At 41.6% G+C, this 24,589-nt stretch overlaps 2 protein-coding genes and 1 long non-coding RNA gene across 18 annotated transcripts in view; 2 read left to right on the plus strand and 1 right to left on the minus strand.

Moving 5' to 3' along the window:
• Positions 1-18,275, minus strand: part of SLC24A1 (solute carrier family 24 member 1) — a 55,911-nt gene extending 37,636 nt beyond the window's left edge. For 3 of the 9 annotated variants that reach the window (XM_086322978.1, XM_086322975.1, XM_086322971.1), the window contains exons 1-3: positions 17,042-18,222; positions 5,197-5,287; positions 4,268-4,514 (exon numbers count right to left, since the gene is read on the minus strand). The gene's annotated coding sequence lies outside the window, so the exon portion shown is untranslated. Of the gene's footprint in view, positions 1-4,267; positions 4,515-5,196; positions 5,288-6,455; positions 6,563-17,041 lie in introns of those variants that run through there. The other 6 variants (XM_086322977.1, XM_086322973.1, XM_086322979.1 and 3 more) reach the window with 5 other exon arrangements.
• On the plus strand, positions 6,403-9,524 carry LOC147365332 (uncharacterized). Its single transcript, XR_015135443.1, has 2 exons — positions 6,403-6,542; positions 9,238-9,524. It is a non-coding gene; the product is annotated as an uncharacterized LOC147365332 (long non-coding RNA).
• An 82-nt stretch (positions 18,276-18,357) lies between the features above and the next one.
• The window catches only part of INTS14 (integrator complex subunit 14), a 45,328-nt gene continuing 39,096 nt past the window's right edge, over positions 18,358-24,589 (plus strand). For 4 of the 8 annotated variants that reach the window (XR_015135440.1, XM_086322991.1, XM_086322992.1 and 1 more), the window contains exons 1-3: positions 18,358-18,844; positions 22,780-23,054; positions 24,417-24,524. Coding sequence is in view for 6 of the 8 variants with exons in the window: in XM_086322991.1 (XP_086179117.1) it covers positions 22,833-23,054; positions 24,417-24,524 (330 nt within the window). In the remaining 2 variants the exon portion in view is untranslated. The remainder of the gene's footprint in view (positions 18,845-22,779; positions 23,055-24,416; positions 24,525-24,589) is intronic. The other 4 variants (XR_015135441.1, XM_086322993.1, XM_086322994.1 and 1 more) reach the window with 1 other exon arrangement.

A 24,589-nucleotide genomic window follows, 5' to 3' on the forward strand; every position in this document is an offset into this window, starting at 1 on the left:
TATTAATGTCCATTTTATTTACCCCATTTCTTAATAACCATCTAAAGATTTCTTTATCCTTTTGGGATGAGTTCATTTAAAAATTCCACCTTGTTGGAAAGAAGTCTCTAGACTTTCCCTTCAGTTTTTCCTTATTTCCCTATTAATCAACCTAATTAGCATTAATTATCATAATGTTTATTATTAGGACCTGTAAGACCCATTATGGAGAAGTCAATGGCACCCCACTCCAGTACCCTTGCCTGGAGAATCCCATGGACAGAGGACCTGGTGGGCTGTAGTCCATGGGGTCGCAAAGAGTCGGACACAACTGAGCGACTTCCCTTTCACTTTTCACTTTCATGCACTGGAGAAGGAAATGGCAACCCACTCCAGTGTTCTTGCCTGGAGAATCCCAGGGACGGGGGAGCCTGGTGGGCTGCCGTCTATGGGGTCGCACAGAGTCGGACACGACTGAAATGACTTAGCAGCAGCAGCAGCGGCAGCAGCAAAACCCATTGAGGGGAAGCAGAAACCACAAATAAGGCTTCCCAAACTGGTTTATTTGTTTTAAATAAGGGAGCATTAGATTAACCATTATATATATATATTTTTTCCACCTTATAATCTGTTTTTTTCATAGGTACCAATAAAACAGCTGGTTATAATGAGAGTTCTCTAAAAATTTTGCCAATTGAGAAGCTTTTTCAGTTGAGAAGATCCACTGTCTGGCTACTGATGAGTAGTGTCTTAACAGTGACTCAAACCAGTAAGACGCCAAGAGGCATCCCCATAACAGAGTGCAAAAGATGTAGACTCCACAAAATCTAGAAAGTTTAGTCCCCAAAACAGTCTAAGAAGTAAAGGGCCTGTACAGCCACTGCACAAGTGGATGCCATGAAGGTTGAGGTGACAAAGGCCCCTTCTGGGCTGGGCCCCTTATGACATATTTCCCTGAGAGTTGGCACAGTCAGACTAAAAAGACCAAACAACAAGCAAACTGCTCAGAATTCCAGTCTATTCAACCAGCTGTCAAATGAAAACCATATGTGTACCTTCCAGATGACAGAGACCAAGCTCTCAACATACACACCCTCCACTAAGAATATCAGGCAGCACATTCACATCTCAAAGACACAAAGAGAGAACTGCAAATTCTCCCTAGAAGGGTTTTTGTTTCTTTAAGGTCAGAATTCTGAAAAAAGAAAAAAATTTATGAAGCTGGATGTCTCTAACTTAATTGCGTATACAATAAAGAGCCCCATAGTGGCCATTTTCAGAGAGATTTCTTTTAATTCCCAATTATGTGAGTACTTGTTTGCATATTCATAAGTTTATATATACATAAACCTGGCTTGAGTATTATTGGAAGCTGGCTTTCTGACTCCCCTCGTTTAGGAAACATGTTAGGCCACCTAGCAAGAACACTGAAGTGAGTTGCCATGCCCTCCTCCAGGGGATCTTCCTGACCCAGGGACCAAACCCATGTCTCTTATGTCTCCTGTGTTGACAGGTGGGTTCTTTACCACCTGGAAAGCCCATCTAGATAAATCAGTGTCTCTCAACTAAGCAACTCCTAGTATCTTTCAACAAGGCTCCCCTTGTATTTTTTCAAATGGGTAGCTAGGTTGTACCTGTTGCACACTGCCAATTAAAGCTCAGGAGTATCAACCAACAATCAGGAGATCCAAGAACCAAAAACAGACTCTCCCAAATTCATACGGACCCTCCAAGGAGGTGAATGGGCCCAAGAGGCCTCTGTTGGTGCCAAGGCTCTGGTTCCTCACAAAGTTCAGGCAAAGGAGGGAAGTCTGGGTCCCTTTATGGTCATCCAAAGTGTTGACTGAAGGAAAAAAAAAAAAAGCACAACCTAAAAGTTGAGGATTATATTTTATTTGGGGAATTACTAAGCACTGAAGCCCAGGATACAATCTCTCAGATAGTTTTGAGGGACTGTTCTGAAGAGGTAAGGGAGGAGTCAGGATATATAGAAGTGTTTGTAAAAAACCCAGAGAATTGAACATCAAACAATTACTGCTAGTTAAAAGAAAACCAGACATCTCAAGCTAATGAGTTCAGTGCTTTTCTAGGTATGGAAAGATGCAAGCGTTTGAGCTTAATGAAAGTATTCCTTGATACACTCCTTAACTGTCTAGGGGCAGTAGCCTGTTTATCTCCATTCTGAGTTCCCCTCGGGACGCATCATTGGGTGGGAGTTGGGGAGGGCAGCTGTGGCGGCTAATGGTTTGATGACCACAACATCTTTTGCTTATTGATACAGCAGGCAACATTCTTTGTCCACGATCCCAAAAATACTTAAGTTGTGCATCCAGCTCATGGTTGGAGCTGGCTGAAGTGGGAGTGGAGCAAAGAAATGGGAGGGAGGGGGTGTTTTATGATCCTAACCACTCACCTGGAGACCATTTCAATCATTCCAGTAACTGCCTGATACTGACTGACTATTCCTCTCTCCCATCCCTTTCCCCACAAGACACAAGGAGGAAATGATACTTTGATTACTTCCATCTGAAATAGCAGGTAATCCCTCACAGCCTCATCCCTGTCCTACTTCACCCTGAGCGCAGGTACCCAGCTCCCTCTGCTGCAACACACAGCTCACTTCATCTCTGGGTGTCCAGGGGTCATTCTGGATGTTGGAAGCATGAGTAGAGAGGCTGACCTCTGCTTGTTACCACACTGTTGCCTCTTAGATGCTACAAGCAAAACCAGGTCTAGTTACTTCCCTTCTCATACTAACAAATACAGTCACAGTTTGATTCAAAAAGATGGGAAAAAAGGAACCCAATTCATGAGGTGGAATTGTGAGTGATCTTTTTTCTTCTAGAATAATGCCTCTATTTTTACAGTGTTATTTGTGCAGTATAGAAAATTCAGGACAAGACTTCATTGGCAGTCCAGTGGTTAAGACTCTGTGCTTCCACTGCAGGGGGCACGGGTTGATCCCTGGTCGGGCAACTAAGATCCTGGTGGCCACCACAAGGCGTGGGAATAAAAGAAGGAAAATTAAGGAGAGAAACAAATACTCAAAAATAATTCCTTTCTCTTACACACTCTTAACTGTTACCAAGGAGTTCTTTCTAGTATCTCCAGCCCAACTATTGGGGGTAAACCTGGTTCTTCTGTCTTGTTCCTATGGGATTGTGGCACACTTGAACATCAACAGGCTGTAGAAAAGTGTGCTGCTCAACCAAGAGTGGAAGCCTTGTCTGTACTAGTGTGATTTAGGCAAGAATTTAACTTCTCAATGACTGTAAACTTATGCTGTAAAAGGGGAGTGATAATGATACCACTTGCTTGGTAAATTTGTAAGAATTAAGTAATAGTAACATAAATGTTAGGCTTCCCAGGTGGCACTAGTGGTAAAGAACCCACTGCCATTGCAGGGCAAGTAAGAGACGAGGGTTTGATCCCTGGATTGAGAAGACCCCCAGGATGAGGGCATAGCAACCCACTCCAGTATACTTGCCTGGAGAATCCCATGGACAGAGGAGCCTGGCAGGCTACAGGCCATAGTGTCACAAAGAATCAGACACAACTGAAGCAACTTAGCACATACACACAACATAAATATTAATATGTAAAACATATTAAAAGTGCCTGATACTGTTGTTATTCTGCTTTTGGAGATCATAGACTGTTAGGGTACAGCAGATCTCCACGCATTCCATTGTGACAATGCTTTCAGTTCAGTCACTTAGTCGTGTCTGACTCTCTGTGACCCCAAGGACTGCAACAAGCCAGGCTTCCCTGTCCATCACCAACTCCTGGAGCTTGCTCAAAGTCATGTCCATCAGGTTGGTGATGCCATCCAAACATCTCATCCTCTGTTGTCCCCTTCTCCTCCTGCCTTCAATCTTTCCCAGCATCAGGCTCTTTTTCAGTGAGTGAGTTCTTTGTGATGCTTTACTGTGTGTTTATTAGTGTAATAAACACTAATTAATGCTTGCATTAATAAACACTAATTAATGTTTGCATTAATCTCTTACTAGCAGGTGAACTCCAAGAGGACGGGGACCGTATCTGTCTTAATCACAGCTGAATCCCAGAGTCTAGAACAGTGTCTGGCACTTAATAAATACATTTGTTGATGGACTGGAGATGTACATCCCAGTGAGGAGATGCTCAGAGGTGGGGCACCTGAACTACATATGTGTAGGGTGGGGAGATCCCACTCATAGAAGCTCATGGCCTTTCAGAGATCAAACTGCTAGAGAAAGACCAGCACCACTAAAGAGGGGAAGCTAATGTACTTTTTCTACAGACTTACCTTATTTTGGGGCTTCCAGCTGGCTCAATGTTAAAGAATCCGCCTGCACTGCAGGAGACACCAGAGGTGAGGGTTCAACTGAGCATACACACACACTTTATTTTATCCTCTGCCTGGAACAAGGTGGCAGGACAGGTGAGGTTAATCTAGCTCTGACCTTCACTAATAACATCAGAGGCTGCGCAGGATGGCAGGTAGGTCTTTCCTCTCCCTCCTCTACAGCTCAAGGCCTTTTTTATGCATGGTTCTGTTAGAACAGGAGGGAGAAGGAATTAGGCTTTGCACCTGACATAGAGGGTTTGTGGCTGAGGCTTGTTTATTTCTGGGCCTACCTTAGGAGTTAATATTGACCCCACAGTTACACAGTGGAGAGCAGACAAGATTTGGCAGGGGTTGCAAAAATCAAATGCCTTCAGGGCCTGGACAGATAAAATTAAGCTAAATCAGCTCTATTCAGAATCAGTGGAGAGTAACAAGGGCTGTGTCTGGTCAGAGAATGAATGATCCATTAATAAGCATTCCAATGTAAAATAATTTTAAAATATTAAAGACAAACAAAATGAGGCAAAGGGCTGATTTGACCTACTACTACTTCACAACCTCTAATAAAGTAACAAGCCTGATCAGGAGCAAGTCTCTGAAGGTCTCTTATACTCAGGTTCCTCATTTATAAAACCAAGAAAGACAAACTTCCTCCTGGGGCTGCTATAAGAGGTACAGTGAGAACTTGTGGGGAAGTACTTGGATTCATCAGATATTGAACTGTGTTACTGTCCAAGACCTTTTGTTTATATTGTTTTAATTCTTTATGTTATATCATTTATAGAATTTGTTTTGACTATGCAATTGTCAGTGGTGGAAATGAGCGAAATAAGCCCCCAAACATCCCATGACACTTCATCTCTCCAAGCCAGTGACTGGAGCCATACCTGCAACAGGAGGTGACATTTCAGGGTGGTATCACTTCAGAGACAGGAGTTTAGCTTCACAGTCTGGTACCTATCCAGAAGGGCCTGGGGTCTAGAGGAGAGGTCAAACAGGCCTTATTAGAGGGCTTCAGTGTGGCCACTCAGAAATCCACACAGTATCAGTACAATTAACAACTGCTCTCTAAATAAGTGTGAAACAGCCCACTGAGTAAAACTCACCATCAAATCTGATTTTACAAAGGAATGTCAACTGAAGCAATAGAGAGGTGTTGGGGGCCAGAGTGAGGTACTCCGCCCATGGCAAAGGTCATGAGGAAGGAGGCTCGACATACGCAAAGGCGGGATCGAGCCTCAGGAGTCCCCCTGGAAATCCTCGAGCGTCTACCCCCATAACCAGAGCCTGCCTACTTTACTACTTTGTGCTCTTACCTACACCTCTGACTTTACGGGGGGCTGTCCCCCACCACCTCTTTCGGAGAAGGAGTTAACCTAGAGCTCCAGTCAATAAAAACTCTTGGGTGTGACAAGAGTGTTTTAACCTACAAACTCCTCTGAAGGTTCTCTAGCCTGCCTGACAGGCTCGTCCGGCCACATGTGATTGCTCACAGCCTCCCAACCGTGAGAGGCACGAGATGCTTTAAACCTTCTAAAAACAGGTTCCTTAGAAAAGTTAGAAAACTATTAGTATAAGTATAATGGGCTGATTAGAAATTGTATTGGTGAAGGGTTTTTCATTTGTTGAGCCAATGTTTGTTGCTAAGTCTCCACATCCCCTGCCCTTATACACATTAATGAATATATAGAAGAAATAAGTATTAACCTTTGATATTAATCACTTTAGACCTTAGGCTAAGTAAATTCTTTCCTTAACTAAAACCCACTACACCCTCACCCTGTAGGAATGTAACTTTACTTGGGTGGCGTCTGTTTTGAGAATAATCAGCCCTGGAGAAATAAGTGTCCTGATTGACTGACCGCTGTCACAAGGAGAGGGTCGTAAATTGTCAGCAGGCCCCCCTGGCCAGAAGATGATGTAACACCCCTAAGACCTCTGTATACATTTGTGTGAAGCACCTGACTTTAATAAAAGTCAGGACTGCTGTCCCCACGTGACTTTTGTATAACATCTTAGTGTATAAAAACAGACTCTGGAAAATAAAGAATTGGGATCAGTTTCTCGAAATACTGGTCTCCCCATGTCGCTCTCTCTCTCACTCTGGTTGAGTCTCCATTTGGAGCGCGGAACCCACCATGCTTACTAATTATGCCTGGGCTTCTAAGATCCGACCGGGGAGGCCTCAGTGTCTCCTCTCCTTCGGGAGAACGGAAGGACGCCTGCGGCCTACGTAAGTGGTGCAAACTTCTTGTCTTGAAGTTTTATTGGCCTCCCGCATAAACCAAGCTACTCAGCCTCTTTTCTCCACTGAATTTTCCTACTGAGCTATCCTTATTCTATTACTCTTTATATCTTTAATTAATATCTAATTGAAGCTATTGTATCCTGATCCTCGCCTATGCCGTCTCTCCTTCGAATACCCTGGATCAGCCGGGGCAGGACCCCGGCAGGTGGCGCCCGAACAAGATCAACTGCAAGTCTTTTACAAAATAGTGATGATTGGCAAGTTGCCCTGATAGATTTCAGGGGTCAAATTTTGTTTCATTTGCCCTCAAGCCCCCACAGTAGTTAAAAGTTCAAAAATGTTAGATTGGCAGTTTGAGGATACCTGTGGAACTTTCCAACCCTATGTAGTTCCTACGCTCCCCTTTACCCTATGGGGGAGGGACGTGCTATCTCAAATAGGAGATACTCAGAGAAGGGTTTTCTCAATTTCTTAGTTATCAACAGGCTGTACAATTAACAATACTATATATATTATTATAAATACATAATATAAATATATTTGCCTAATTGCAGTTTGCCTAATTAGATATGGGTATAAATAAAATATAATAGAGGTATACCTAATTCTATTTATGGATCTATACTTAATCTGTATATAAATTGGTATGTATACTGTATATGCATATTATATATATACTGTATAATCAAATATATATTGCAGTAGTATAATGTGTGTGGCTGATATTAATTGGTATGGTTTGATGTGCTGTGATGATATATGTTCTATATACTGTATAATTATACATGTGTGACATGTATTATTGCAGTACATTGGTTTGTGTTGGCTGGTATTAGCTGTGTACGTGTTGTATTGCTGTAATATATATTAATTAACATATTAATTATAAAGATTAATTCAAGTATATTGATTATGTCAATAAGTTTATACTTGTTGCCATGTATAAATACATATATAAATACATTTTGCATTTAGATATATCTGTATACCAAAATGAGATAAGGAGGTTATACATTTATTGTTTAAATTTATACAGAGACCTAAACTAAACATTAGACCTAAATTAACATATCCCAAAATTTATGTTGTTAAAATGTAAATTTTAAAAATTTAAAAAATTAAATTGACAACTGCTTGACAATTCTTTTACCATAAAACCCCCATAGGTGTAATTGGGGTAGCCAGACAAAAAATTGGTTTTATGGCAAAACGGCCCCCTAGAATGGGTCCATCTCCCCGCCCAAGCTAAAAAGGTAGCGGCTTCTTATCCGGGATTGATAGCTACTTTGATATTAAAGGAAAAAAGCAGAGCATTAAATTATTTGGTAAAGAGCCATCAGAAATTGTAATTCCATATAATAAGGAACAACTTGATGCTCTTCTAATGTTTGATGAGGACTGGCAGATTGCCGTAGGAAATTATTTTGGTCAAAATTTTTGCATCATTTACCCTCGCATGTTTTGCTGAATTTTATATCCAGACATCCAGTTATTTTTCCTGTCAGATGTAAACAATCTCCTATTCCAAATGCTCAAATAGTTTTTACTGATGGGTCAGCAGACGGTAAAGCCTCCATAGTTACTAAAAATCACCAAAAGGTTTTAGAAACATGGGAAACTTCAAACAGCATAGAGGCTTTTGCTATGTTTGCAGATGAAGAATTTAACCTTTATTCTGATTCTCAGTATATTGTCAGGTTGTTTCCACACATTGAAACTGCGGTTTTTGTCTGAAAATAAAACTACCATATTTCATTTGTTAACTAAATTACAGCAACAAATTTGGAAAAGAAATAAAATATTTTTCACTGGACACATTCAGGCTTATTCCGGATTGCCCGGCCCTTTAAATGCCTTTAATGATTTGGCTGACCAGAAATACAGTGGCTACTGTGATTGAGGAGGCCAGAGCCTCTCACTCACTTCATCATCAATATGCTACTGCCTTAAGATATCAATTCCAAATTCCCAGAGAAACTGCTAGGGAGATTGTGCGTTCTTGCTTATATTGCCCCACTGTTTATAATATAGTCTACCTACGGGAGTTAATCCTCATGATCTCAAACCTAACGTACTCTGGCAGATGGATGTAACTCATGTCTCTTCATTTGGAAAACTGTCCTTTGTTATACCTTTTCTCATGTCATTATTGCAACATCTCGTACCGGAGAGGCAGTTAAAGATGTTATACAACATTTCTTTACTTGTTTTTCATATTTGGGCCTACCAAAAGCTCTGAAAACTGACAATGCTCCTGCTTACACTTCTAAGTCTTTTCAGGAATTTTGTTTACAGTTTCAAATTAAACACAATACAGGCATCCCTTATAATCCCCGGGGACAAGCCATTGTGGAAAGAGCACATCAAACATTAAAGCTTCAAATTCAAAAATTAAAAGAAGGGGAGTTTAAGTATAGTTCTCCCCATCAAATCTTGCAACATGCTCTTTTCGTAATAAATATTCTAAATGCTGATCTGGCTGGAACTACTGCAATGCTTTGTCATTGATGCCTGGAGCAATTAAATGCAAAACCATTAGTTAAATGGAAGGACCTCCTCTCAGGACAATGAAAGGGTCCTGACCCATTATTAACTAGCGGTCGAGGATGTGCTTGTATTTTTCCACAGGATGCAAATTCTCCAATTTAGATCCGTGACAGGTTGATTCTCCATGTTGCAGACCCCCAGACATCCAGTTCCCCCATTGCTTCGATCACAAAAGAGGAGCCCGCCGGCAGGGGAGACAAGATAAACATCGAGATCCCGGCGAGACTGACAGGGCTGCTGCAGCGTGAACTCCAACCAGAAAATAATTCTACTTATTCTGTTTTAGCTTATCCACCCTTGCCTTATGTTTTCCTTTTTACTAATGACTCCAACAAACTTAATGTAGGCATGAATTATTCAGGTGGACCTAACGTAGTGACTTGTGAACAATGTATGCTTTCATCTTGTTTAAACCCTCAATGTAATGTTTGCTCCTTTGTGGTGTTACAATGCCCATCCTATCTTATGGTGCCTATATGATAGCTATGGTCTTACTGTGTTACAACAACTGCAGGATTTAATGCGATCGCGACGGTTTGTGGTCTTACTTATTTTAGGAATATCAGCTTTAATAGCAGCAATTAGTTCTGTTACTGCGGCAGCAATATCATTGACTCAACAAGTGCATACTGCCCAATATGTTGATACCATGTCTAAAATTGTTTCTTTAACTCTAGCAACTCAGGAAGCTATAGATAGAAAATTGGAGATGAGAGTAGACGCCTTAGAAGAAGCAATTATGCATACTGTGACTGAGTTACAGGCTTTAAAGGTGAAGATGGCTTTGACATGCCACACTGATTACAGGTGGATATGCATGACATCTTTGAAGGTAAACGAGACAGATTATGAATGGGAAAAGATTAAAAATCATATTTCAGGTGTTTGGAACAGTTCTGATATTGGCCTGGACTTAGGGAAACTTCATAATCAAATACAGACCTTGGAACACTCTCAACTGGATTTTACCGCCACTGGAGCAGCTAATGACTTTTTTCACACCTTCTCTAACTTTTTTCTGGAAAAAATATTCTGTCTAATATCCCTAGTCTCTAATTCTACTTCTCATAATCATTCTTCCTTGTATTGTCAGGATTCTCCGGCAGAGCATTCGGAGGCTCGCGACTGAGCTGCATCTGGCTGTTTTAAGAAATAAAAAAGGGGGAGATGTTGGGGGCCAGAGTGAGGTACTCTGCCCATGGCAAAGGTCATGAGGAAGGAGGCTCGAGAGAGGGTTTTTTTTTTTTTTTTTTTTTCTGCTTATCAATTGAAAAAGACTAAAAAATGTAATATCCAATGCTGGTGAAGACACTGGTGATAGCGGGTAAATGTGATATAGCAGCACAAGTGACCCTGCTAAACTGTAAGTCAGATCAAGTCTCTCCACACTCCAAACATTCCAGTGGCTTCCCACCTCAGTCAGAGGAAAAGCCAATGATAGTCTGCCAGCATTACTCGAAGAGCAAAAACTGAAATCTACCTAAACAGATGAACTACTGGTTACATAAAGGATTTCTCATCTTTCCAGTAGTCAATCATATAGCAGTTAAAGGAAATCAGTTCAGTTCAGTCGCTCAGTCATGTCTGAATCTTTGTGACCCCATGGACTGCAACATGCCAGGCTTCCCTGTCCATCACCAACTCCTGGAGCTTGCTCAAACTCATGTCCATCAAGTCAGTGATGCCATCCAACCATCTCATCCTCTGTCATCCCCTTCTCCTCCTGCCTTCAATCGTTCCCAGCATCAGGGTCTTTTCCAATGAGTCCATTCTTCGCATCAAGTGGCCAAAGTATTACAGTTCAGCTTCAGCATCAGTCCTTCCAATGAATATTCAGAACTGATTTCCTTTAGGATGGAATGCTTTGATCTCCTTGCAGTCCAAGGGACTCTCCAGAGTCTTCTCCAACACCACAGTTCAAAAGCATCAGTTCTTCTGCACTTAAGCCTTCTTTATGGTCCAATTCTCACATCCACATATGACTTCTGTAAAAACCATAGCTTTGACTAGATGGACCTTTGTTGGCAAAGTGACGTCTCTGCTTTTTAATACACTGTCTAGGTTGGTCATAGCTTTTCTTCCAAGGAGCATGTGTTTTTTAATTTCATGGGTGCAGTCACCATCTGCAGTAATTTGCAGCCCAAGAAAATAAAGTCTCTCACTGTTTCCACTGTTTCCCCATCTATTTGCCATGAAGTGATGGGACTGGATGCCATGATCTTCGTTTTTTGAATGTTGAGTTTTAAGACAGCCTTTTCACTCTCCTCTTTCACTTTCATCAAGAGGCTCTTTAGTTCTTCTTCGCTTTCTGCTGTAAGGATGGTGTCATCTGCATATCTGAGGTTATTGATATTTCTCCCAGCAGTCTGGATTCCAGCTTGTGCTTCATCCACCCCAACATTTTGCACAATGTACTCTGATATAAGTTAAATAAGTAGGGTGACAATACACAGCCTTGACATACTCCTTTCCCTATTTGAAACCAGTCTGTTGTTCCATGTTTGGTTCTAACTGTTGCTTCCTGACCTGCATACAGATTTCTTAGGAGGTGGTCTGGTATACCCATCTCTTTAAGAAGCAGAAAATATTAAGTAGAGGTGGCAAGAATACACATGAGAACTATACAAAAAAGATCTTAATGACCCAGACAACCACAGTGGTATGATCACTCACCTTGAGCCAGACATCCTGGAATGTAAACTCAAGTGGGCCTTAGGAAGCATCACTACAAACAAAGCTAGTCAAAGTGATGGAATTCCAGTTGAACTATTTCAAATCCTAAAAGATGATGCTGTTAAAGTGCTGCACTCAACATGTCAGCAAATTTGGAAAACTCAGCAGTGGCCACAGGACTGGAAAAGGTCAGTTTTCATTCTAATCCCAAAGAAAGGCAATGCCAAATAACGTTCAAACTACGGCACAATTGCACTCATCTCACACGTTAGCAAATGCTCAAAATTCTCCAAGCCAGGCTTCAACAGTACATGAACTGAACAGAGAACTTCCAGATGTTCAAGCTGGATTTAGAAAAGGGAGAGGAACTAGAGATCAAATTGCCAACATCTGCTGGGTCATAGAAAATGCAAGAGAATTCCAGAAAAACATCTACTTCTGTTTTATTTACTACTCCATAGCCTTTGACTATGTGGATAACGACAAACTGTGGAAAATTCGTAAAAAAGATGGAAATATGAGACCACCTTACCTGCCTCCTGAGAAATCTGTTTGCAGGTCAAGAAGCAACAGTTAGAACTGGACATGGAGCAACAGACTGGTTCCAAATTGGGAAAGGAGTATGTCAAGGCTGTATATCGTCACCCTGCTTATTTAACCTATATGCAGAGTACATCATGTGAAATGTAGATGAAGCACAAGCTGGAATCCAGACTGCTGGGAGAAATATCAATAACCTCAGATATGCAGATGACACCATCCTTACAGCAGAAAGCGAAGAAGAACTAAAGAGCCTCTTGATGAAAGTGAAAGAGGAGAGTGAAAAGGCTGTCTTAAAACTCAACATTCAAAAAACGAAGATCATGGCATCCAGTCCCATCACTTCATGGCAAACAGATGGGGAAACAGTGAGAGACTTTATTTTCTTGGGCTGCACAATCACTGCAGATGGTGACTGCACCCATGAAATTAAAAGACACATTCTCCTTGGAAAAAAAGCTATGACCAACATAGAAAGCATATTGAAAAACAGAGACATTTCTTTGCCAACAAAGGTCCGTCTAATCAAAGCTATGGCTTTTCCAACAGTCATGTATGGATGTGACTGTTGGACCATAAAGAAAGCTGAGTGCAGAAGAACTGATGCTTTTGAACTGTGGTGTTGGAGAAGACGCTGGACTCCCCTTGGACTGCAAGGAGATCAAAGCATTCCATCCTAAAGGAAATCAGTTCTGAATATTCATTGGAAGGACTGATGCTGAAGCTAACTGCAATACTTTGGCCACCTGATGCGAAGAACGGACTCATTGGAAAAGATCCTGATGTTGGGAAAGATTGAAAGCAGGAAGAGAAGGGGATGACAGAGGATGAGATGGTTGGATGGCATCACTGACTTGATGGACATGAGTTTGAGCAAGCTCCAGGAGTTGGTGATGGACAGGGAAGCCTGGCATGTTGCAGTCCATGGGGTCACACAGAGTCAGACATGACTGAGCGACTGAACTGAACTGACTGAAAAAATAGCTTTGTTTTGCTTTATCTGCTTTTTCAGTGAAAGATATTACCAAAGTTTTAAGCGGGTGAGGGGAGAGCCTGGAAAGAGAGATGTAGGCCTATATTATGAGAAGCCTTTAAAAATTTAGACTTTATATCATTTTTCAAAGGAGAGGGTGTTCTAAATTAAAACATTCAGTTCTATTTTCTCAGCAAATGTAGTATCCACCAAATTTTCTGTTTTCTCTCTTTGAACTTTTTCCTAACATCCTCTCTTCCTTCTTCCTATCTTCTTTCCACAAATATATATTGAGTGTCACATTCCAGACCCTGGGGATCCAATTGTGGATAAGATTCACCCCTATTTACAGAGCAGAGATGAAGTTAATTGAAACTGCAATTGTATAAAATTGTTTGTTTTTTCAATGAGTCCATTATTTTAGACTGAGAAAGCTTTGTGGTTTTCTCAAATGCTGTAGAAAAGACTGAAGGAGGACTGAGACGGAGATCAGAGTTTCTTTATGAAATATACTGCAAAGGAAGAAAGATATGTAGGAATAAACCTACAGATTAAGAAACTTTAGACATATATGAAGAAATTGCAATGTCTGGATGTTACTTGGATCCTAATTCAAACAACCAAAGTGTAAAAAAGTAAAACTTATGATATTTATGAGTCAACTGGATATTTGAAAGTTGACTAGGTATTTGATGAAACTAGGGGTTTACTGCTACTTATTTTAAATGTGATAATGGTACTGTAATTGTTATGGACTTAAGTCTCTCCCTTTCAAGAGAATGAGAAGACAAGTCAGATTGGGAGAAAATATCTGCAAAATACATATCTGATAAGGGACCATTATCCAAAATAAGGGCTTCCCTGGTGGCTCAGATGGTAAAGAATCTGCCTGCAATGCGGGAGACTTGGGTTCGATCCCTGGGTTGGAAAGATCCCCTGGGGGAGGGCACAGCAACCCACTCCAGTATTCTTCTTGAGAATCCTACAGTCCACTGGGTCACAGAGTTGGACACAACTGAGCGACTAAGCACACACACAAACACATACACATATATCCAAAATATACAAACAACACTTAAAACTTAACAAGAAGAAAGCAAATGATCTTATTAAAAAATGGGCAAAACCCCTGAACACTTTACCAAATTAGATATACAGATGGCAAGTAAGCACATGACAAGATGTTCAACATCATATGTCACTAGGGAACTACAAATTAAAACAACAATGATATACTACTATTTACCTATTACTATAGTCAAAATCCAGAACACTGACAACATCAAATGCTGGTGAGAAGGTAGAGCATCAGGAATATATAACAGAACCACCACCAATGCTGCTAAGCTAAGCTAAGTCACTTCAGTCTTGTCTGACTCTGTGCGACCCCATAGATGGCAGCCCACCAGGCTCCGCCATCCCTGGGATTCTCCAGGCAAAAACACTAGAGTGGGTTGCCATTTCCTTCTTCGATGCATGGAAGTGAAAGTGAAGTCGCTCAGTCGTGTCCGACCCTCAGCGACCCCATGGACTGCAGCCCACCAGGCTCCTCCGTCCATGGGATTTTCCAGGCAAGAGTTCTGGAGTGGGGTGCCATTGCCTTCTCCACACCAATGCTGCTAGGAATATATAATAGTACAATCACTTCAAAGGACAGTTTGGCAGTTTCTTACAAAACTAAACATATGTTTACCATACAAGCCAGCAATCTCTCTCCATGATATTTATCTAGTTGAGTTGAAAAAACCTCTGCCCACAGAAAAACACGCACAAGGATGTTTATAGTAGTTTTACTGATCATTGCCAAAACTTGGAAATAACCAAGATATTCTTCAGTAAACTGTGGTTTACCCAAACAATGGAATATTATTAACATATAGCACAAAAAAGAAATGAGCTATCAAGCCATGAACAGACATGAAAGAACTTTAAATGTGTATCATCAAGCAAAAGAAGCCAAACTGAAAGGACTACTTACTGTATGATTCCAACTAAATGACATTCTGGAAAAGCAAAACCATGAATACAGTAAAAGGATCAGTGGTTCCTGGAAGTCATGGGAGAGGGAGGGATAAAAAGAGCAGAGAGGATTTTTAGAGCAGTGAAACTATTCTGTATGATGCTACAATGCTGGATACATGTCACCATACATTTGTCAAAACCCACAGAAAGTACAGCACCAAGAGTGAACCCTGTAATAAACTACGGACTTTGGGTGATAATGCTGTGTCAGTGTAGGTTCATAGAGTATAACAAATGTATCACTCTGGTGCCGGGACGTTGACAGTGGTGGAGGCTGTGTGTGCTAGACAGAGGATATGAGAACTCTCTGTTCTTTCACTCCATTTTGCTGTGAACCTAAAAGTGCTCTAAAAATAAAGTTTATTCATCAAAAAAGCCTTCTCTTTTAGGGATACATAATAAAGTATTTATGGATAAGATGTTATGCAATCTGTGATTTGTATCAAAACAAAATGTTGGAGAGAAGTGGGTAGGGTATAAATGAAAGAAGACTGAGAATTGAGCTGATAGTAGAAACGGGGTGAAGGGTATGTGGGGGTTTATTATGCTGCTCCCCATCTTTGTCTATGTTTGAACATCTTCAGTATTATTAAGACAAATGGGACATATCTAGAATTTCTTCGGACTTCTACTTTGGTGAAAATAGAGGAATAGGGTGGGATGATGAGGGAAAGCAGATAGCCTGGAGCTTAGAAGTATGATTTGTCACTGGACAAGGTCTAGACTAGAGAAGGGAGGGAGGAAGACATAGGGCAAAGGACAGTATAGGAGATGGAAAGGGAGGGAAGAGCAGAAAAGGAATGTGGACTCACTGCCTTCCCTTCACTTTCTCTCTTCCCCTTTTCCTCACTCACTCCTTACCTTTCCTCTCTGTAGATGAAAAAATCATATTGGGAACTTAACAGTGAACATTTCAGGCACCAATCCATGAAATTTCAATTCAGTCAGCATGCCCTTAGAATCTACATTTCAACATGTGTTGTAGGAGATTGGATGGGTATCTGAACCTCCCTTGAGTCCCAATATCTGGCTTCTGTGAGCAGCATGTTATTTCTGTCACTAACCTTTACTCTGCCAGACTGGGGACCAAATCACTCTGCCTTTCAAAGCCTCTGTGACAGTGGTCCACTGTTTCAAAGCAGGAAAAAATAAAGGGGATGACAGATTATGCAAAAAGAAGTTGTTTATTGATTTCCTTTAACGTATGTGTGGAAACATGCAAATGCTAAAGGTCTCCTGAGTGGGAAAAACAAATTCATTAGCCTGCTCTGACTTGAAAGACATATCCTTTACGACCTTCTAACTCTTTGTGCTAACGTTCTCTGATTTTATATTCACTGAACAACCTTTTGATGTTTAATGGAATTCTACTAAGAATTAAAAAACAAAAACAAAAGCCCTTACCAGTTGCCTCAAGTGATATGGTTCTCTTGATAGTTCTACCTTTCATCATCAATTTTAATCAACTGTCCTTTTGCTTCCCAGGTTTTCTGAAAGCCTGTATTCAGAAGATGTGATTACCCAACAGCAAACTAATAAATTCAATCTTTAGTACCGGGTAAGGTAAGGAATCAGTCCATGGAACTGAGCTGGAACTGAGCACAGGGCTGTCGTCACACATTAGGGGTAACTCAGCAACTCCCTTACCCACACGTTCTTGGCCACATGCCTCCAACTAGGGAAAGAATTTTAAATTATAACAAAGTAATCAGGATGCAGCCTTACTTACCTAGAGTCCAGTGCCTGCTCAAGCACTGAGTCTTGAGATAGTGGGACCAGCCAAGCTGGTAGAGGAGTTCTGAAGCAAGTAAGGCAGTCTGTCCCTGGCCCCTGATGCTGCCAGGGACATGCCCATGGACTGATGTGCCGTCCTCTGCCTCCTCTGATATAAGGAGGAGACAGGAAAGAACTACAGCAACTGGAGCCCACACTCTCCCACAGAACAAACTGTGACTAGTCAGACTCAGTTGTTTGGTTCAAAACATCCTCCCTCTGTGACCCACCCCCTACCACACCCCATCAGGGAAGAGCGGAAGAAAAGGAGGCAAAGGCCTAAAGCCTTCTAGATGCCTTTCTGTTCCCACTTGCAACCTATGTGGTACAGAATTGTTCTTTGAACCATAACTAGCCAGGGGCTTGCTGGCATTCATTCAGGCATATCTCTAGCTGACATTTCCTGGCTCCCAAGAGGTTAGAAAGAAAGTCTCTTCTTGTCCCCTCAAAGACCTCGCTGAGGCAAAGGCTGCTATAGGGACCCCAGGTTGCCAGAGGTGAGGTAGGCAAGGACCCATGATGCCTCACAGAAAAGCCTAAGTGCAAATCCTCAGCAGTGACCTTAGCCAGGGCAAGGGAACTGACTGAACCCTCTCCCTGCTTCCCTCAAAAGCTGCTGCTGCTAAGTCGCTTCAGTCGTGTCCGACTCTGTGCGAGGGACAAAGTGAGCATCTAGGCTGAGGAGACCAAGAGGGAAAGTCTTGATATGGAAATTGGCTCACGTCAACTACGAAAAATACACAGTATGCTTAGTATGGGCACTACTCAAGCAGGGATTACTTTAAAAAGAGTAGGAAGAGGGGTCTGTCACCTGGTACAGAGGATATGAGTGAGGAGTCTGAAGAGGGACGGGGAAGAGGGGCAAATACCAGTGAGGGTCATGCTGGTGCACCAACGGGCCCACATGAGTGAGGAGACAGACTGTGAACAGGTCATGGGGTTACCCAGATAACTGAGGCCCACGCGTCAACGAGAGGCAGGTGGGCAGAAGGCCAGAAACAAAAAAGGAACAGCCCGAGAACGGGGAAAGAGAGAAGAGGCGGTCACAGCCCAGGGCCCGGCGAAGTCGAGGTCCTGTGGGGAGAGGGGTCGGTGGCGGTCGTCGCAAAATCTTTGTGATGAGAGACGCTGGGTAGCTTCTGGCTGAATCAGCGCCCCGCCCACAAAGTCCTTAAAGCCCCGCCCCAAGCGCCTCGCGCATCCCGGGCGCTGAGTTCCGTTTCGTCGCGCGGCCCTGTAGTTCCGGGTGCTGCGAGCGGGCGGAAAGTTTTTGTGGACGGACTGTGTCGGTGATGGGCACGGGGTCAGTGGAGGAGGCCGGAGTCCCTAGGCTGCTTTTGATTGCTTGTTAGAGCTGCAGGAGAAGGGGTCCGCGGCGGGGAACAGCGCGGGGCCAACGCCCGGCTTTTCTACTGCCTGGGTGCCAGTTCTGCGCCTCTCTTCGTTGTGCGGCGCTGGAGCTCCGCACAAGCACACCATTTCGGCCCCCTGCCCAGGCCCCCTTCGCCTCCTCTTCTCATAAGAGAGACTTCTAGATCTCAAAATTTTTTGAGTGATTTTTAAGGTAAAAACACAACCAGAAGCAGACGCGATCCAAATGCAGGAGTTCTGTATTTCCAGGTTGGCACTTGAGAGGTGAAGTTGTAACTGAGAAAGGTGGAGGGGACTCAACCGGGCAAGGGATGCCAGGCCAACAGAGAAACTTAAGAGTAGGTTAGTGGATCCCTAGAAATTCGAGTGGAATCACGCCTTAAGAGCGGTAAGAATCAGTTCTTTATGAATAAACTAATTGCCTCCTTCTGGTAAGAATTAAAAATATGTAGCTGATGGAGATGGCCACATCAAGGGGCTAAGAGCTTTTCTCAAGAGTAGACTGTTCTGGAGAAAAGAAGGCTACCAGTTGTCTTAAGCATTGTTTGTAAACAGTACTTATGACAAGTGTGGGGGTGGGGTGAAAGGTAAGAATCAACCCGAGAGAGAGAACGTGTTTTCACAGAATTGCTGGACTGTGTGGGGAGGGATTTTTTTCCTTTTAATCAGGATTAGGCTGCTTGAGTGAACCATTCTTCAAGAATATTCACTTCCATCTTTTACTTCTGTGCTTACAACCTGAGTTCTGAATGGATTTCCTATGACTCTGCTCTTGTTAAGGAGGTGTGTTTGGGGGTGGACACATGCGCATCAGTCAGAAGAAAGAGCCAGCTCCAGAGGTGCCTTCTAGAAGGCAAGACTGCAGGCTGTGGTCACCCATTACAGCAGATTTACAGCAGATTTCATGAGCTGGATGGAAATGCTTTCTTATATATGATCTAAATCTGTGTCCCCTGATTCTCATTCTCATTCTAAGAGATGAGGTCAGTACTGCTCATCCCCAACTTTCAGTAACTTTCATGAAGGCCTCTATGCTTGAGTGGGAATACCATAGGAGGTGGATAAACTCTGTGTAGGCAGAGGCATAGAAGTTCCTGATACCTCTGCATGAAGGAGGAGAGGAGGAAGTGTGTTTCTGGTGTGCAGAGTTAAAATTTGTAATGTGTTTTGCCAAAAATTAATGTTATAGCTGGTGCTGAGAGGTAGTTCTCTAGTAATTATCAAGTTTTGTCCAGTACATACAATGTGGCAATTGTGGGAAAGTCTCTTGTTCCTTTTTTTTTTTTTGCCACATTGCCTGTGGAATCTTAATTCCCTGACCAGAGATTGAACCCAGGTCCCCTGCAGTGGAAGCTGGGAATCTTAACCACTGGACCACGAGGGAGGTTCTGATGTGATAGGTTCTTCAGAGACACTGATGGGCAAAAATTCACACTGCCCCTGCTCCTGTTGAGCTTGTGGTCTAATGTAGTGTAGTTGAACCAGGATTGCACAGAACTTCACTTCTTGAATAACACAGCTGAGATCCAAAAAGGGTCTGGAAAGATGAGTAGATGAAATAGTACTCAGTTGATAAACCTCAGTGCATGCATTTGACTCTCAAAGAAACTCTGAGCCTGTTAACTTTGGACACAGTTTTAACAAGCTGGATTACCTGGCTTTCTAGCTCATAGTCGCCAAAAGCCCAAAATTGAAAAGAAGGATGATTACAGAGACAAGTAGAATGCAAATTGATGGTCCAAAAATTAGTTATAAAGAGGAGGCATCAAAACACAACAGCCTGGATGGATCCCTTGAGTAAAAGGCAATGTTTCGGGGTCTGTTCTACATAATACTTGTTCCATGGGACCTTAACTGATGATCAGAGAAGGATTAAATGGGAAATATAGAGTTAGCAACTTAAACTGAATTCTTTGCTGTAGAGTTTCTGTGTCTTATTTATTTTTGGCTGTGCTAGGTCTTTGTTACTGTGTGGGCTTTTTTCTAGTTGCAGCAAGTGGGGGCCCCCTTTGTTGCAGTGCCGGGGCTTCTCGTTGCGGTGGCTTCTCTTGTTGCAGAGCAAGACTCTGGGGCACATGGGCTTCAGTAGTTGCGGTTCCTGGCTTTAGGGCACAGGCTCAATAGTTGTAGCACACGAGCTTAGTTGCTCCGTGTTGTGTGGGATCTGCCCAGACCAGAGCTTGCACCCATGTCTCTCACTTTGGCAGGTGGATTCTTTACCACTGAGCCACCAGGGAAGCCCTCAGTATCTTTAATAAGCCCTGAACTCATTTGTCTTGGAGCATCCGTCCAGGACAGTGTTTTGCAGCACACACTTGGAAGAATGGTAGTGTAGATTAAAACATCAGGGCAGCAATGCGCTGGGCAGTATTCATGTTTATAGTTGTGATGCTAAATCAGAATGAATTATGTTTAGCACACTATTTAATGAGGCACAGATTATGGATGCACATTTTAATTTTTTCTACCAAAATGGTTACACATTTTGGAATTCTGAGTCTGAAGGAGTAATCTCTTTTAGTCTTTATTGAATGCATGAGGCGTCACTGTATTTGAAATGTATCTAGGCCATTATGTGGTAAAATGGCTTTCCCTACTTAACCTGAGCCCCTGATCCCCCTTTATAACATTGTTTTTGTGAGCCCTAATTTTGTGAGCCCTGAATTCCCAACAGCCTTTTTACAAATAGAATTTGAGAATATCACATATTTGCATTTGGACACTGTACTAAAACACGCAGTGTTTTGAAGTAAGTTCCAAAAAAAGAAATTAGTGAACATTAAATTTCTAACTTATTTATGTCCATCTTGAGACTTTTCTAATTGAATATATGCAGTATGATTTTTATGAAGTTGTAATCGGTGTATACATATAGTCCTATGACCTGCTTTTCTCAGTTGCTGATACTTTATATAAATATGTCTGATTTTGACATGTGTCATTTATTTATAACTATATGATATTTCACTGTGTGACTGGACTGTAGTTTTCTTAATAATAGAGTAGCAGCATCAAGAGCAGGTCTATATATCTGTAAACTTTTCTACTTCTGAGTACAGAAATGTTTTCTTCATACTGATTCTCAATTCATAACTTTAAAGAGCTTTTTGTTTTCCCTTTTTCCATTTTGGCTTTCATACAGTTTCCTGAGATAATGCCAGCTGTCTCACATATCCTTTTTTATTATTATTATTTTATTTCTTTATTGTTGGCTGTCCTGGGTCTTTGTTGCAGTACACAGGCTTTCTCTAGTTGCGATGGGCTCAGCAGTTGCAGCTCAGTAGCTGCAGTGCATGGGCTTAGTCGCCCCTGGGCATGTGGCATCTTCCCAGACCAGGGATCAAACCCATGTCCCCCTGCATTGGCAGGAGGATTCTTTAACACTAGAACCACCAGGGAAGCCCCCTGTCATACGTATTCTTTCGTTTTGTTCTTTTCTTTCATATTTAAAACACCGTTGCTGATGTGTCTATAATGAGTACTGCTGAGGCAATTGGTTGCTTCTGCCATGCTTAATGATTTCCTGCTTTGTCTAGTTTGGACTATAACTTTTCTAGCCCTTTCACTGTATATTTTGCATTCAGTTTTTTTAATGAGGACATCAAGCAACGAGATAATTCAGAAAACATTTGCCCAAATACTGCTGTATTGAGTAGGATAGTGATGGTGCCCCCAAAAATGGTTGATTGTCAAAAAACACCACAACTAGAAATGTTCTAGAAACGTCTAGAAATGTCTAGAACGACTAGAAAGGTTCTTTAGTAAATTAAGTGTTGGAGAGGTCATGTAGAAATGTTTGTTATTTTAAGTTGTATGACATTTGAAAATCTTCAACTCAGGGGCTACTTGAATTTAATATTTTGTTTATTTTATTTTTACTAGAGGAAACTTAAGATGTTCCTTGATTTATGGCCATTTAGTGGGTGATTCTGGGAGTGGTCCTCATACAGAGGACCTAGAGCAGGGAAGCTGCTTGCTTCCCTTACTCTGACATCCCTGCAGATTTGCCCTTACCTCAACTTAATGGGGTTTGCCTTCAATTATTTCTAGCAAGTTTGGTTAAAATTATGATGAAAAGTAAAGAATCTGCCTGCAACACAGGAGACCCAGGTTCGATCCCTGTATTGGGAAGATCCCCTGGAGAAGAAAATGGCAACCCACTCCAGATTATTGCCTGGAGAATTCCATGGACAGAGGAGCCTGACAGGTCCACAAAGTTGCAAATAGTCAGACATGACTGAGCGACTAACACACACACATGTGATGAAAAAAACACATTTTTTTCCATGACATGAAAGACCTAATCATGTTTGTTTTCTGAAGCATTTCTCTATAGCTTCTCTATTCGGATTGGGAATACCGGGATCGCTTTCATCATGCCTACAGTGGTGGTAATGGACGTATCTCTTTCCATGACCCGACCTGTGTCTGTCGAGGGGTCCGAGGAATATCAGCGCAAGCACCTGGCAGCCCATGGTTTGACAATGCTGTTTGAGCACATGGCCACAAATTACAAGCTTGAGTTTACAGCTCTGGTGGTTTTTTCATCCCTCTGGGAGTTGATGGTTCCCTTCACAAGAGATTATAACACCCTACAGGTACTAAAAGAAATGAGTTATTATATGTACAGGGCCCAAATTTATAGGAAGGAAAGCAGTGTTATCATACTGCACTGAATATTTATAACTGGAATTGCTTAATGATAAGTCTCTGAGTATACTATTTTGAATATAACTAAAACAAGGATTATAACCAGTAGGCCCTCAGCCTTTGTTAGAGCTCTGAGTTAGAGCTGTGAGTTGTTGCCATAGTCACCTCTCTTGGTTTTCTGAAATTCTCTGTGGGAGGGGAGCATCTCAGAATGTAGTGCCTTGTTCCCTGAGGTTCAAGATCTTTAGGTTCAACACTACTATTTTCTACTTTTCTATAAACTTGAGATGAAAAATAGCCCTTACAAAAGCCTTCATTCTAGAGTAATTCAGGAGTATATTTCCTCCCCAACAAATAGCCTTTGATTTACAGATGCCAAGAAATCCTCATTTTAAAGCTTTGATTGATCGGTGTTATCTTCCAAAGGTTTGTCTGTGATATGCCAAAGAATTTACTTTCTGGCAGCATCTCTAAATTATTAATATTTCCAACAATGCCTCGCACAGTTCCTTGCGGATAGGGAGCAGCAGTCAGTGTTTGTGGAATTAAAATGAACAATTTAATAATTGCTAGGCAGTTTAGAAAATCAGGATCAGTGTAGTTTGCTTTTTAAATATAAGTAATAAAATTTTGTTAAATCACTTATTATCTCACTTTTTTTAAAAGTGACTCAAAGTTTGTTTGTTTTTTTTTCATTGCACCGAATTTCTTATAAGTAAGTAAACTGAGGACCTTGGATGTTTAGTAGTGTGAAATGTAAAGAGTTGCTATATAGATAGTGCAGAGTGATGATTAAGACCAGGAGTCTTAGAGTCTGACTGACTGGGTTCAGATCTAGATTCTGCCACGTGGGCATAAGACCTGGGAAAATTACTACTCATTTTGTACCTTAGTTTCCTTACTTTAAAAATAGGTTAATCATCTACACCTTATAGGATGTTATCATGATTAAATGCATGTAAAATGCCTAAGGTGGTGATAGTATTCAGTAAGTTTTGCATTATTTTTGTTGATGTGCTTAAACATTTTTCATTTTAACTATTCTGTCAAGATCATTTACAAAAATATGAACTTGATGGGCTATTCAGTCTCACCTGATGAGAGAACAAAATAAAGGGAAGCTCTTTTTTACCATCCTTTACAGTTGAGGAAGTCTGTTTTACCAATTTTCTTTAAGAAAGTGTACTTTGGGCTCTCGGAAATGCAATGTCCCCCTGTGTGACATTCATGCTTTGAACAGTTTATATTTTTTTCTAGTAACAAATGAAAACAATAAAGAATAATGAACAATTTTATCTTTCTTCAATCAGGAAGCACTAAGTAATATGGATGATTATGATAAAACCTGCTTGGAGTCTGCATTAGTTGGTGTTTGCAATATCGTTCAGCAAGAATGGGGTGGTGCAATTCCTTGTCAGGTAAAAGCTTAATTCTTTTCTTTGCCTTAAGTTAAAAGCATTAACCACTGAGGTGCTTCAGTTTT

Source organism: Bos grunniens, chromosome 10, assembly GCF_055505025.1.
Source record: "Bos grunniens cultivar Pamir isolate PY7600 chromosome 10, Bosgru_T2T1.0, whole genome shotgun sequence".
NCBI classification, from domain to species: Eukaryota; Metazoa; Chordata; class Mammalia; order Artiodactyla; family Bovidae; genus Bos; species Bos grunniens.